The following is a 14,598-nucleotide window of genomic DNA, read 5'->3' on the forward strand; positions in this document are numbered from 1 at the left end:
CTCGGCCTAATCAGTCTTGGAAAAGCTGAAACTTTGTATGATGGCTTTTACAACAGGATCCTTTCGATATTTGGACTGAACCCATTGTTCTATTTATAGACATTGGGTTTGAAAAGAGGAGATTGACGGACGTATTATCTCTACACAACCAGGCGGTTAACTCGGGCGTTTAGCCTACACATAGCCTAGTGACAGATGAACATAGCGTGGCTCCCATCGGAAGTCCTCCCCCGCTACCGTTCATACCGCAGAGAGGGCATCCCCCACCTCCCCTTCACTGACCTTGCAAGAACACCATTGCTTCACATAAATTATGTGCGAAATTGACATATTCCTGAATGAAATGAAATAATTGATCGCCCTGAAAATGTCGGATTACCACTACCACCACCATCATCACGACCGTACAATTTTCAGGACACGACATTTCACTCGTTGATCGCGTCCAACTGATTTCGGAGCGAGAATAAAATAATGCGTAAAGCATCCCCATAAGTTACTCTGCAATCATCGTGCGAAAAGCGGCTGTTTTAGTAAGCATATCATGAATTCCCACTGTGGTTTTAACTAGTAATGGACCACTGTCTCGCAGTAGCCTAGGCTATTTCTCCTGTCGTTTTTAAATGGCAGTTGTGTGTTAGAAGCCGCTTGGTTGCCACCAAACAAACCTTTACGCACTCGTCTAAATCTTTGGATGGATGTCGACGCACGTAGGCCTGCGGGAGATCTTGAAACCACCGCAATATTACAATAGGCCATGTCGACAGATATCTAAGAGGTTAGATTTCTCATCCTGCCTCATCCTTGCCTACTCTTCCTATCGCCTCCAGCATCGAGTAGCCCGAGCATCTTCTGGACAGCTCCTCTGCGACCACGAAGCTCGCAACAGCTAGAGCAAAGGGGTTCAGAGAAAAATACAGTGGATGATGGTCATGCCTAAAAAATGATAGTTATGCCATACCTTTTCCTGAGCTCGACTGATCCTTTTCTGGACATTTTTGGCAAAAATGCCCGTTTTAATTTCCGCCATGGCTGGTACCTACTGAATCTGACAGGGAGGCTTCAGCACCAACAGATTCACTCACCGTCGGAGCAGGAGGGGGAGGAGTAGCTTGGCCCTTAAAGCTACAGCTCAAAGTACACCAGGAAATGAAAACAGAATTTAACCCAAACGCCGTTTATAATTAATTTAATTCCTTTGAATAATTCAAGAGATTCCAAATTTACGCACAGATTCGCCTTTTCGATGCACAAGAACGAAAATCTTTTTTTACTGACAATATTTCTATGGCTGCGTCAACGTTACATTGGCCTACAGATCTTCATCAATATGGATAGCCTGTCTGTGTTATGATACTGCAGTGGAAAAGCACTTACAGTTTAGTAGACATCAGAGGGCGCACAGTGCACGTTCATTGCATCAAACACAAGGACTGGCTTAACCATTTAATTAAAATCTCCAATGCTAAATGTATGGTTTAGAAAAGGTTGAAGAAAAACAAAATACCTTTGACAGATGGAAAAGCCTAGAACAGGGGTGGGGAATATCTCGAGGTAGGCCCTACATTTACGGCCCTTGACCTTGAGGCCGTTTTATTCGGCCCTGATATAATTTCAATATTATATTAGATTTGCAATACAATTATATTCAGGGGACCTAGAGAAGGTGGGATCTGTTTTAATGGTGGCTGCCTTCATATAGGCCTTTAAGTGCAGGGGGAAATCCTGGTTTTTGTTCATAGTACAGCCCTTGGAGGACTTTTACTGCCCTTGAAGGAATTTGAAGAGGCCCCTCCAATGAAAAAGGTTCCCCACCTCTGGCCTAGAGGCCTATCATGGCTAATAGGGGTGTAAAATTGTGTTAGGGCCATGTAGGGCCAAGTTGGCCTCCGTTACACTCTCCCCCCCTAAACCTCATCCCCATTCCGGGCCAACGGCACCACTGTAACAGAGGTGTTCCTGCACAGTTCGTTCCCTCGGGGAGTGAACCTGCCACCTCGTCAGCTACATCGGTTTGACAATGGGAGTCACAATACATACGAGAACGCTGAGCTAAAGGGCCGGTCTGATAGCCCAACGCTACCACACTGTATTGAGGTTGCAGGTTCAAATCCCATGTTTACCAGCACCTTCATCCATGGCTGAAGTGCTCTTGAGCAAGGCACCTAACCCCACATTGCTCCCGGGACTGTAACCAATAGCCTACCCTGTATATCGCTAAGTTGCTTTGGAAAAAGTGTAATGTAATATAATTTCTCACACACACACTTGAAATGTCCATGTTTCGGAATGTCCTTCATCATCAACATTTTACTGACTTTATGACAAGAGTCATGAAGTCCAAAAGGCCCTTTCCAGTCACATGAAGTCATTTTGATGAGTTGATGAGACTGCCATCTAGTGGTACCCAACATGTACTCCAAGCTCCACAAACAACATGGGCAGGGGAGGATCAGGTATCACACAGAGTTATTTCAGTCATCTTCTATTTTAGGAGTCTTGTTCCAGATGCTATAGCCTACAATTCAGATCAACATGAAATAATCGGAGGGAAAGGGGGTCGTGTAATCGTCCGGCAGACTGAGAATGGACTCAGCGGTAGGAGTGGAGTCTGTCTGATAGGCCCTAAAGAACAGGTGGTGCGCCGTGGACATGGGGAATTGCTGCCGGGCCCAGACCCAAAATAACCTTGAATACGGAGATGGTCTCCCAAAAGTAAAAATCAAGAACCATTGTGTCAACGCCAAAAGTGATGGCAAACCTGAGGCCAAGACCGTGGAGAGGCGCGAGAGCAATACGCTTCAGAATGACTCTGTAACAACATGCAAAGGGTAATAACAATAGTGTGGCTGTACTTTAATCCATCTGTTTTTGAGTAATGTGTGTAGGCATTGTGCTCAGTAACACAACTACCTTCTCTTAATCTAACAGACTATGTAGGCTTTTCCCAGTGTTGGGCCCTCTAGTGCAGGTTACTAAAACACCATTACCCACAATTCCCCAAACCAGGAAGTATTTGAAATCGTGAAAGGCTGAGTGGCATAGCTGTCACGCTTTCTTCGTTTTATCTCACTTCTTTACTTTAAACGACTGATCATGCAAAACCAAGTTATTAACACTCGGTCCGGTAAGGCCAATCTTTGCATTCTTTTGCAGAGTTGTATCGACTTAGCTCGATCTAGCCACCCTCAACTAACTAAATGTACAGGTGTATGCTACTCGTGGTGTTTGTTAATGACAGCCACTCTAGCTTGCAACAACAGTAGCTAACAATTTTAATGTAACCTAAACAAGCTGTAGAGAGTTGTTTTTCAATGTTAACCCAGTAATGCCGGAGCATTAGCAGCTATGCATGGGGAAGTTAACATCTTACTTTTAAATCTGCCAGCTCATAGCTTTGCAATACATATTTGGCAACTGACAATTGTTTACATGCCTCTGGCTAAATGTCGTCCTTAGGAATGATGCCTATCCAGTGGATGTGAGGACTATGCCTCGCCCAGGAGGAAAGAGCCCAAATAGTTTTCGGGGTTCTGCCAAATCAGATCGCAGTCTGCAGAAGTCAACAGTAGGCCTACAGTCGACTTCCCCTTCAGGCTGTCAAGGCGAATATCAACCTAAAAGGGTTAAAAAACAAGCTAGTCGGTATGTGTTACACTGCTTCTCAGAATTCATGGACACGTAGCCTACAGTTGGTCTTTCGACACAATGCAGCGTTGTGCATAGATACGAGAAAACAGTTATTTCCCCCTCGGTTAAGTTTCTATTTTTTTCCCCCAACAATTGTTTAAGACATGGAGATGACCCTCACGTGAACTGTTCGCAGCTGAAAGCGGCAAATGCTGTAGAGAGCAGAGAAAAGGCTGTGGAACAAAATAATGAGAGGCTGGCCAGGCTGGGGGGAACCATGGAGAGAAGAACAAGGCCTACCACAGAAACACCTTCCACGACTCAGGACAAAGCCACTGAACAAATAGGCTCTGGAGAACACAAACCTCCTCTCAGCCCCCGGGTGCCAGAAGAGGACAAGAGGTATTTCCAACAACTGAACTGATTGATATGCTACTGTGTGAAACCAGAGTGTTGTTTAAAAAAGGCTGTAAGAGCATACTAATTATGTGGTTTCTTCTTAAAACATTGTTTTGTAGTGAGGATGATCTTTACAGGGGAGAGGATGAAATCGAGCAAGAGCGAATTGCCAAAGCTTCATCAGAAGAACACACCTTTCCTGGCAGTCAACCACTGTGTGAGTGCAACAGGGTCATGCCTTTACTATCTGATTACGATACAATACGATAGTACTTTATTGTCAGTTTGCGATGAAATTCATTTTACATCCCGGAGCAAGACTCGTTGAAGACGGGACATACACATAATAACATCATAAGACTATTGCATGCTGCATGCTCTACATGCATAAGCCCTAACTGACAAAAACAGACAAAACATTGCTTATCAATGCACATGCACATTCACCTTCTCTCATGAGCGTTCTCTAAATGTCACCTCAGTCCTGCCAATGGTACTTCATGTTGTACAGTATATCACGAAAGTGAATACACCCCTCACAGTTTTGCAGAATTTTGAGTGTATCTTTTATAGGAAAGCATTACAGAAATGTAACTTTGACACAATGATTAGTGACCTTTTAACAACATATTTAACCGCTTAAATTTCTTGTTCACTCAGAAAAAAGCAAAATACAGCCATTAATGTTTGAACATGTACTCACAAAAGTGAGTACACCCCAGATTAAAATCCGGTAGAGAAGGGGCTATGTTGGCTCGAATCGTCTCGAAATGAAACGAAATGAAAAGGGATGACAAGGGAGGTCATCAGTGTGTGTTTCAACATTTCTTTGCATTGAACTTTTACATTTTGAGTCTGCATCTGGCTTAAATAGATTGGTGTGAGATTTGAATGCAATCCTATGGAGAATATCATGATCTGCTTCAGTAGTCACAGTGCATGTTGACATGTATGTTTCTTTTAGGTGTATTTCAGATTGCCAATGTTGACAGCATTCATGCATCCCCAAACCATGTCAGTCCCACTACCATGCTTGGCTTATGAGAGGATACACCTTTTTTGTAAATCTCACTTGTTTACCACCACACATGCTTGACACCATCTAAAGCAAATTTGTTTATCTTGGTCTCAAGAGAGATGAACAGACCAAGGATATGGATCACTGGAACCATGTTGTGTGATCTGAAGAGACCAAGATAAGCAAATTTGCTTTAGATGGTGTCAAGCATGTATAGTGGTAATCAAGTTTTACAAAAAAGTGAATCCTCTCTACAGCCAAGCATGGTAGTGGGACTGACATGGTTTGGGGATGCATGAATGCTGTCAATATTGGCAATCTGAAATACACCTAAAAGAAACATGCATGTCAACATGCACTGTGACTACTGAAGCAGATCATGATATTCTCCATAGGATTGCATTCAAATCTCACACCAATCTATTTAAGCCAGATGCAGACTCAAAATTTAAAAGTTCAATGCAAAGAAAGGTTGAAACGCACACTGATGACCTCCCTTGTCATCCCTTTTCATTTCGTTTCATTTCGAGACAATTGGAGCCAACATAGCCCCTTCTCTACCAGATTTTAATCTGGGGTGTACTCACTTTTGTGAGTACATGTTCAAACATTAATGGCTGTATTTTGTTTTTTTCTGAGTGAACAAGAAATTTAAGCGGTTAAATATGTTGTTAAAAGGTCACTAATCCTTGTGTCAAAGTTACATTTCTGTAATGCTTTCCTATGAAAAGATATACTCAAAAATCTGCAAAACTGTGAGGGGTGTATTCACTTTCGTGATATACTGTACGTAATCTACTGATAGAAAAGGAAATAAGTTACATTGCCCTAATGTGTATATATAATTGGCTAGAATTTGATAAGATTGCATGTCACAACACTGAAATTCTCCTTCTTCCCAGTAGTGTCTTCAAAGGACCAGTACAGTGTGGAAGACCCTGTGGACCTCATGACGTATAGTCAGAGAGAGTGGAGGGGCAACACCGCCAAAAGTGTCCTTATCAGGAAGGTTAGTGTCAATCGATGGAGTATGAGGCAAGCGACTGACTTTTCAGACAGAAAATTCACATGCTGCTTGTTAGTACTTATTCGTTTGCTTTAACAGTCAAATGAGTAAAGATGTTTCATTTTCCATTCTTCTGAGTAAGTACACTTACTCACATGTAAAATCCTGTAAATTCAAGAGTCTAGGCCGGGCATATTGGGCACCATAGTAGTATCAGTTCCAGTTGCATTTAAAGGAGCACTCCTGCCAATTTCAATGTGCTGTTGTATTGCTCACGCTACCCTTGACTTGTCAAGGGCTCAGCCCTTTCCGAGATTTGAGCTATTCTAATGGGGGCAACTTTTGTTTACATTAAAAAAAAAAAACATTTTTATTCATTCCCAAAAACATCCTAAAGGGAATGCAACATCAGCAGACAGCTAGCAAACAGCGATACCTTTTGGGAAAATATTTGGTGTAGGCCTATGTTCATTTTTTTCAAAAATGTATACAAAAGTTGCCCTCATTAGAATAGCTCATATCTCGGAAAGGGCTGAGCCAAAAACTGCGGTGTCACTGGGTACTGACGAGTCGAGGGTAGCGTGAGCAATACAACTAACAGCACATTGAAATTGGCAGGAGTGCTCCTTTAATACTGCTGTAAAATGTGACTTTTTATTGATGATTTGATGGTGACACCTTTCATCTCTCTGCTATTCTGTTTTGAACTCGAAGGGTTATGAGAAGATATCCCATGAGTTCAGCCAGCTACGCAGAGTGAGGGGAGACAACTACTGTGCCCTGAGGGCTACTCTCTTCCAGCTCCTTAGCCAGTCTACTCAACTCCCCAAATGGATCGCTGGCCATGATATGAGCCTGGTATGTGTCTCTTGTAATGCCTGTAAGTTTAACTCGGTGCACACAAGCCTTCTATGTACAGTGATATCAATGGTTGCGCTAGACTTTTTCACAGCCCGTCATTTTGACGGACAGGGTCGAAAAAAAATCCGTCATCGCCTATTTTTAAAATTCGCCACCTTGTTTCTCAATGTGGGGGGTCGCGACCCCGCACCGAGAACAACACATGCGCAATTGCGGCCAATTGAGAGTAAACCGCTGTGAATACACCCCCTTTCACTCGACATTCATTCTCCGACTTCGAGGATGGAGTCAATTTTGCTGTCCACTTTCTCTCTCTGCCTCCCTCATTGCACTGTTTAAAAAACTGCAGATATCTCTCATGGCGCGCGTCTGATTCAGTGTTCAGCACTATGGTCACAACAAGCACTTTTTTAAAAGACGCGTGCAGGGCTTTATCCAACAGCTGTCAGTCACTCGATTTGCTCTGATTAATGCACCGATTGTAATACAACAGCGCAGTGTTAAATAATATTCGCGTTGGACTTCACATGCACAATGGAAAGGAAAGCCGTCTTGAAGCAGAAAGGTGTAGCCCAGACAGTAGCCATAAAGGCACTGAAGCCTACAACAGGAAGACGACCAGATTTCACAAAACTTTGCTGTAGGGGTTTTTGGCGCGGCCAGGCTAATGAAGGGCGATAGAGGGACAACTTCGTCATTGGCAGAAAATCAGATAGTCGGTAAATGTAATAGGCCTAGGTCTACAAATAGTTCTGAATCTTAAAGTCGAAGTCACACGTGTATGGTGGCAACGTCTTAGTTATTTTAATTCATTATTTTGAGCAAGCGCAGAGGCGCGCGCTCTGCTGCAGCCAGCCGCACAGCCCAGCTGCGGCGCATGGTATGACAAGCAGGAGAGAGGGAGAAAGGCAAACGATAGTAGCATGAAATTATCTGCGCTGATAACTATGCCTAATTGAAATGCATATTTGCTCTATTCGATAGAGGCGTAGGCCTATTTAAACTTGTGATTTATTTATCATCACCCTGAATATTGATCCGTCAAAATGACGGACAGGCTTCAGAATTTTCCGTCATCCTTCAAAAAAATCCGTCAATGACGGACATTTGTCGGTTAACGCGACCTCTGAGTGATATATATTTTTTCACTTTTATTTGTATTACTGTGGTATTCATTTCATATTTTAATGTTCTTTCTGCAATGGCATTGTAATTTAAACAATCATTCGTAAATGTAACTGGGAGTGACCTTGGGTTATGCTTGCTTGATCTGGCATTTGCACCAGTTTTAGTGTTATGTTTCTGAGACTTGCAGTGTGCCAGAAACATGTCCAATTGCATTTCATCTATGAAGTACCTATTACTCTCTTATCTCAAAGTTATTTCCCTGCCTGTTGCTATTCCTTCTGTTTCTGTGCAGTTGCCAAAGAAGCTTCCGTTGGATCTTGTAGATCAGTGGACGTTTCCCTTTGAGAATCAGGGCAGTTCCAAGGGAGCCGTGGAACAACTGGGACACTACCTGAAGCTGCTGAAGAAGCGGGTCATTGCTTTAACTTGCTTTTTGAAATGAAATACTCCTATTTGTTTTGTTCCTTCACTGTATAGTAGATCCACATTGAAAATTGATTAAATAGTATACAGAGTGTGACCCGTACCAACACATAATGTAATTATCCGTCTTTAAAGGTACACTGTGTGAGATTTTTAGTTGTTTATTTCCAGAATTCATGCTACCCATTCACTATTGTTACCTTTTTCACGAATACTTACCAGTACCATCAAATTCAAAGTATTCATTATGACTGGACAAAATAGCACTTTTCATACATGAAAAGGCGGATCTTCTCCATGGTTCGCCATTTTGAATTTCCAGAAATGGCCATTTTTAGCTGCAAAAATGACTGTACTTGGGCCATACTAGAAAATATTAGTTTATTACTCAGTAAACTTTCATGAAAAGATCAAATTTGGCAATAGGCAACCCAGTTTCAATGAGCAGCATAGTTGCAGTACCTTTTTTGACCATTTCCTGCACAGTGTACCTTTTTAACAAACATTTTACTCGGATGACAGTACACTTAAATCAGTGTTATAAATGAACAACAACAACAGCTTCATAACCGATTGCTCCTCTCTGCTTCACCGACATACAGTGGCAGGAGGCAGTGGAGGCTCGCGGGCCGGAGAGGGAGAAGCTGTGCAAGGCGGTGTTCCAGGGTGGGGAGGAGGAGTACGGCCTGCTGGAGGCCCTCAAGTTCCTCATGCTGTGGAAGGCCGTTGAGCTCCATGGAGCCAGCGACCGCGGCGACGCAGTTCCGGAGTTCTGCTGGCTGCTGTTTGCACGCGACTCCTCCCGTTGTCCAAAGACTCTCCTGACCAATCACCTGCGACACGTGGGCTTCAGCGGAGGGCTAGAGCAGGTGAGGGTGGCGACTGTATGTGCTGCGTGTTACTTCATGTGGTCACCTCTTAGTACAGATGGGCCTGTCAATGGGCCTATTCACTCTGCTGAAAACACTGCCCTACATCATAACAACACTGATATGACATTACTGAGAGTCTAAAGTATATTAAAACTTGGGTCTTAACAATTGTGGTGACAGACAGTAACAACAGCATGGCAGCAGAATGGCAATGGGGGTGCTTAGGTCTGTGCTTATACATTTGCATAATATCGGAGTAGTTGCCATGGGGAACCTATGTCAAGTCAGCAAAAAAAATAGTAAAGTGTTCCAATGCTGGAACAACATGATCTCACCGGATTCTGTTAAATGAATACGTGTGACACAACATCAGTGGAAGTTTTACCAAAATGCTGGAAGTAGTTTCTGTGATGGGCCTATGGAAGTGCTTTCTTTATATTCCCACAGCTCTATGTTCCCACAGTCTTAAGCTCCAACTTATGTTGTCTCAGGATTTTTCTCATTTCAAAGATGCTTTTTCTCAAAAACATGTCATACTGACAGGTTAGGGTTAGAGATTGTTTTGGTCGGGGCACCGCGTATACTGCTAGCATTCTTTCATTAAGTACACAAAATTGGTACCTTATCAACCAAGTGGAAAAGGTATTTCTCAGAAACATTTCTTTACTAACAGGTTAGGGTTAGGGGTTGTGTGTGGTCAGGGCACAACTGAAATTGCAATAGCATTCTTTTGTTTAGTAACAGAATTTGGTATCGAGTGACTGGAAAATGTACGATAGGCTTTTTCACTGTCCGTTTTCTAGTGCTGCGGGAACTTGCAGTTCTTCCCATAAGTTTTGTTGCCTATATACACTCACCGGCCTCTTTATTAGGCACACCTCTCCAACTTTTCCTTGACGTAAATGTCTAATCACATGGCGACAACTCAATGCATTTAGGCATGTAGACATGGTCAAGATGATCTGATGCAGTTCAAACCGAGCATCAGAATGGGGAAGAAAGGCTATTTAAATGACTTTAAACATGGCATGACTGGTGCCAGAAGGGCTTGGTTAGAGTATTTCAGAAACTACTGACATACTGGGATATTCATACACAACCATCTCTAGGGTTTAAAGAGAATGGTCCAAAAAAGGAAAAATATACAGTGAGCGGCAGTTCTGTGGTAAAAAATGACTTATTGATGGCAGAGGTCACAGGAGAATGACCAGACTGGTTCGAGCTGATACAAATGCAACATTGAGTCAAATAACCACTTCTTACAACCGAGGTATGCATAAGAGAATCTCTGAATGCACAGCACATCAAATCTTGAGGTAGATGGGCTACAGCAGCAGAAAAAACCATGTTGGGTGCCACTCCTGTCAGCTGTGAACAGGAAAATGAGGCAACAATTTGGACAGGGTCACCATAAACAACACTAGAAGATCAAAAACATGTTGCCTGTTCTGATGAGTCTTGATTTTTTTTGCTACACTCAGCTGTAATTGTCAGAATTGTGCGTCATTGACATGAAAACATGGATCCACCCTGCCTTTCATCCACGTTTCAGGCTGGTGTTATGATGGCATAGGTATATTTCCTTGCCACAGTTTTGGCCCCTTAGTACCAATTGATCTTCGTTGGATGCCACAGCCTACCCAAGTATTGTTGCAGGCAGTTAAGGCAGTTCTGAAGGAAAAAGGGGATCCGACCCTGCACTAGAGAGGTCTTCTAATAAAGTGGCCGGTGAGTGTATGTTGGAACAACTGCTAATATTCTGACTTTCAATCAATCAATTGGTTTCAGAAGTCACCCATATGAAAGCTACTACCCTCCCAAATGAAGCTGTATGTGAAAAATGCGACAAAAGTTATGGGGAGGAGTCTGCTGAGAAAGTACTTCTGTGAGTCCATCACAGAAAATACTTCTGTGAATCCATCACAGAAAATACTTCTGTGACCTCAACACTGAATTAAATTTGGCAAAATATGTGAAACTGCTAAAGATTTCGTGTACCAAGGGTTCGTGTTGATTTCACAGAATTTTATGATATCAGGATGGCTGGTGGCTATAAACAGCTGATGGCTATAAATAGGGATATAAACGTTGCCGGTTCGACTCCCGACCCGCCAGGTTGGTTGGGGCAGTAATTAACCAGTGTTCTCCCCCATCCTCCTCCTCCATGACTGAGGTACCCTGAGCATGGTACCGTCCCGCCTCACTGCTCCCTTAGGGCACCATTAGGGGCTGTCCTCTTGCACGGGTCAGGCACAAATGCAATTTCATTGTGTGCAGTGAGCACTGTGTGTTGTGGAGTGCTGTGTCACAATGACTATGGGAGCTGGAGTTTCCCAGTTGGGCTTTTATTTTTCCACTTAAAATTAATACTAGTATTCTTTCTTTAATACTAATGCTTGAGAACCAACTACTTCCCCTCACCTTCTGTAGAATGTCTACATGGATATACTAATGGCTTTACTTAGTAAAGTAGATGAAACCACCTAGTGGCCAAAAATATGTTTGCCTGGTCAGTTGGTATGGTCCTTGTAATTTCACCACACCAGCCCGGACATGCCAAACAGAATGTGAGTGCCCCCCTATTTATTGTATGTGTGGGGTGGGCTTTGGCAGGACGTGTAGACGGCAGAATGGCTACAGTATGTTTGAATGTTTTTTTGTGGTTTGAGAAGTTGTTTGAATTAACCAAGTCAGTGCAGAGGCAATTTGAACTATAGGGACAACAGCTTATTCCCACCCACAGCCCTCAGCTATTTAAATTGTGCTATTCCAGACTAAAATGGTCATGTTTTGGTCTGGCTCAATAATCTACTGATAACTCACACATGTCCTGGAAAATCTAGGGAACAGTTGACTTCTTTTACAGCTTCAGAAATCAAGTGGGAAACTAGGAGGCACTTCTAGATGGCATACGTCTGACAAGGCACATCTGACAAGGCCCGCATTCATAAAGAATCCTTTTGGATGTCACCGTCAAAATCGTTTAATTGTCTAATTGCCTCATTTCCATGCAAACAACAGCTTAATTAGCAAACCGTAGTGGCAGATTTTTTTTTTTTTTTTAATGTTTTTGCCTGCTTGGGCTGGTCTAGCGTTGAACCACTGGGGGTCATTGTGTCTGAGCCATCTTTATGGCCATCTTTATGGCCCAGGCACAGTGCACTATGCATGGGTTTCACATTTGTAAACACCCCTGGCAGCGCACTCTTCAAACTTCAAACTGATTGTTGGAGTCTGCTGTCACTCAAAAAATGAACTCACATGTTTGGCTGCTTAGCATTTTGCCCCTCCTTACAACACGAATGTTTGTAAACGTGAAAACCTATGTATTTGCGCAGTGATTTTTGTGTAGGTACAAAAAGGTGACATCTTCCAGAAACAAATTTATGCTGGGAGCACTTTTGGACCTACAGTAAGAATATTTTCACAACCCCCACCCAGCTTATACCAAACATCACATATTTTGGTTTGATTTGGTCCTTTAACATTGCTAAATTTTCATTTGAAATTCACAATAAAGATACATACACATATGATCCATAGAAGTGAATACTATTGTCATCCAATTTATAGAATAGAATACTACATATCAAAGCATATATTCAAAGTTTTATGCAAACAGTCCTTTTTCTCCGCAACTCCACTGAGGTAGGTCGAAATCCCCACTTTGGGAGCCGCTACTGTAAGCAGTTTGAATGCCAGCTGTTTGCCTGTGTTGCCTGCTTTGCCTATGGTGCAACCCAAGACTATATATTGCTTTTTACCTTCTGTAACAAGTTAATGAATGACCGACATATCCAATTAAAACAGCAAATAGCCATGTCTTGAAAAATGTTAACTTCCGAGAATATTTCAGCATAGGCCATAACGTTTTAACCTAATTGAAGCCAAAAATGTATGTGACATTATAAAATTATCCAAATGGCTGTCAGTTCCATCATAACAAACAAACAGTATATGGTGCTCTGAGGTGTCATCGGTCGTTCCTTGTGTGCACTGCAGGTGGAGATGTTCCTCCTCGGCTACTCCCTGCAGCAGACCATCCAGGTGCACCGCCTGTACAAGATGGACACAGAGGAATTCATAACATACTACCCGGATGACCACAAACAGGACTGGCCTCACCTTTGCCTTCTGACAGAGGATGACAGACACTATAACGTCCCAGTTCCCAAGACACCAAGAGCAAAAGCGAACTCCTCAGGGCCCTCTTGGCGTGTGCCCTCAGGAACTACAGCTATGCATGGACACTCCAGCAACAAGACAGGACAGTCCAAGAAGTGACCTGTTATTGCATCATATATGCCCATCTCTGACAATCATAAGTCTGGAATCCTGTTATCCAATGCTAATGACCTTTTTTTTTTTAGGTTAGGAATGTGTACGGTAGGTGTTAATGTTTTTATTTTATTTATAATTATATTGTTTAAATGTATTGTTTGCATTCAAATGTGAATGCTTTAAAATTAAATATAGTTTCTGCTGTAATTTTGATGTTTCTGTTATTCCAAAATATGTCTGTCAAAGTTTTGTATTGATTAAGTTTTGTTAATAGACCAATTGCTGATGTTTGAGTGAATGAATTACAGAAATAAAATGTCTTTACCGCCGAGATGTAGAACTGTTTTGACCCTGTTTTTGGACAGGCTCATAATACTCTGTTACGTCTTCCATAACTTCATCATGGAATGCAATGGGTCCAGAGTACAGTGACCTGTCACTGGGAGAGGTTCCAGAAATGTCAGAGATGATGACACACGTGTGACTGCAAGGGTATGATTGTCAGGAGCTCACACTAGAATTTCTCGCGTTTTATGTGTAATTGGGCCAAGTGTATCACCAGAAGCATTACACACCATAAACCCTTTGCTCTCGCTGAACTTTGGCAGAGTTAATATTGTACTACTACTTTTGAAGTTTTTTTTTAAATGATTGACAATTTTTTTTATTGTTTTCAAAGATTTACATAGAAACCTGGACATCCCTTGTCTGTCCACCCCCCACCCCAACCCCCAACATGCCACGACATGTATATGAAGTTCCAGTTATACTACATGGGTCATTTGCACAATGTGCATTACACAAACAAGGAAAATAGAATACAAAAACTTAAAATTAGCGTCACACCACATTTCATTCAGATTCACTTTAAAATGACATACATTCCACATTTTTTCCCATACAAATCCATCTTTACCATCTTCCTGTAAGACATTTTTTCCAATGCCGCAACCCTCGCCAGTTCAGCAGTACATTCTTGA

The 14,598-nt window shown here is 42.3% G+C and overlaps 2 protein-coding genes across 5 annotated transcripts in view; one reads left to right on the forward strand and one right to left on the reverse strand.

Annotated features, from left to right (window-relative positions):
- amph (amphiphysin) overlaps window positions 1–1,030 on the reverse strand; it is a 32,070-nt gene extending 31,040 nt beyond the window's left edge. The window contains 1 exon segment of the mRNA XM_063219956.1: window positions 962–1,030. Within this exon segment, the coding sequence (XP_063076026.1) occupies window positions 962–1,030 (69 nt within the window).
- A 1,462-nt stretch (window positions 1,031–2,492) lies between these two features.
- otulinb (OTU deubiquitinase with linear linkage specificity b) lies at window positions 2,493–13,951 on the forward strand. Of its 4 annotated transcripts, none has more exons than XM_063219235.1 (9): window positions 2,493–2,831; window positions 3,460–3,645; window positions 3,793–4,032; window positions 4,149–4,246; window positions 5,950–6,056; window positions 6,768–6,911; window positions 8,335–8,454; window positions 9,068–9,334; window positions 13,340–13,951. In XM_063219235.1, exons 1-9 carry the CDS (start codon window positions 2,653–2,655, stop codon window positions 13,619–13,621), a joined length of 1,623 nt encoding a protein of 540 aa, XP_063075305.1. In that variant the 5' UTR covers window positions 2,493–2,652; the 3' UTR covers window positions 13,622–13,951. The 4 variants fall into 4 exon arrangements, with proteins under 4 accessions (XP_063075305.1, XP_063075306.1, XP_063075307.1 ...); XM_063219236.1 differs by having other exon boundaries at window positions 2,494–2,831; window positions 5,953–6,056; XM_063219237.1 differs by lacking the exon at window positions 2,493–2,831 and adding an exon at window positions 3,025–3,127.
- The last annotated feature ends 647 nt before the right edge of the window (window positions 13,952–14,598 follow it).

Source organism: Engraulis encrasicolus, chromosome 16 (genome assembly GCF_034702125.1).
Source record: "Engraulis encrasicolus isolate BLACKSEA-1 chromosome 16, IST_EnEncr_1.0, whole genome shotgun sequence".
Lineage (NCBI taxonomy): Eukaryota > Metazoa > Chordata > Actinopteri > Clupeiformes > Engraulidae > Engraulis > Engraulis encrasicolus.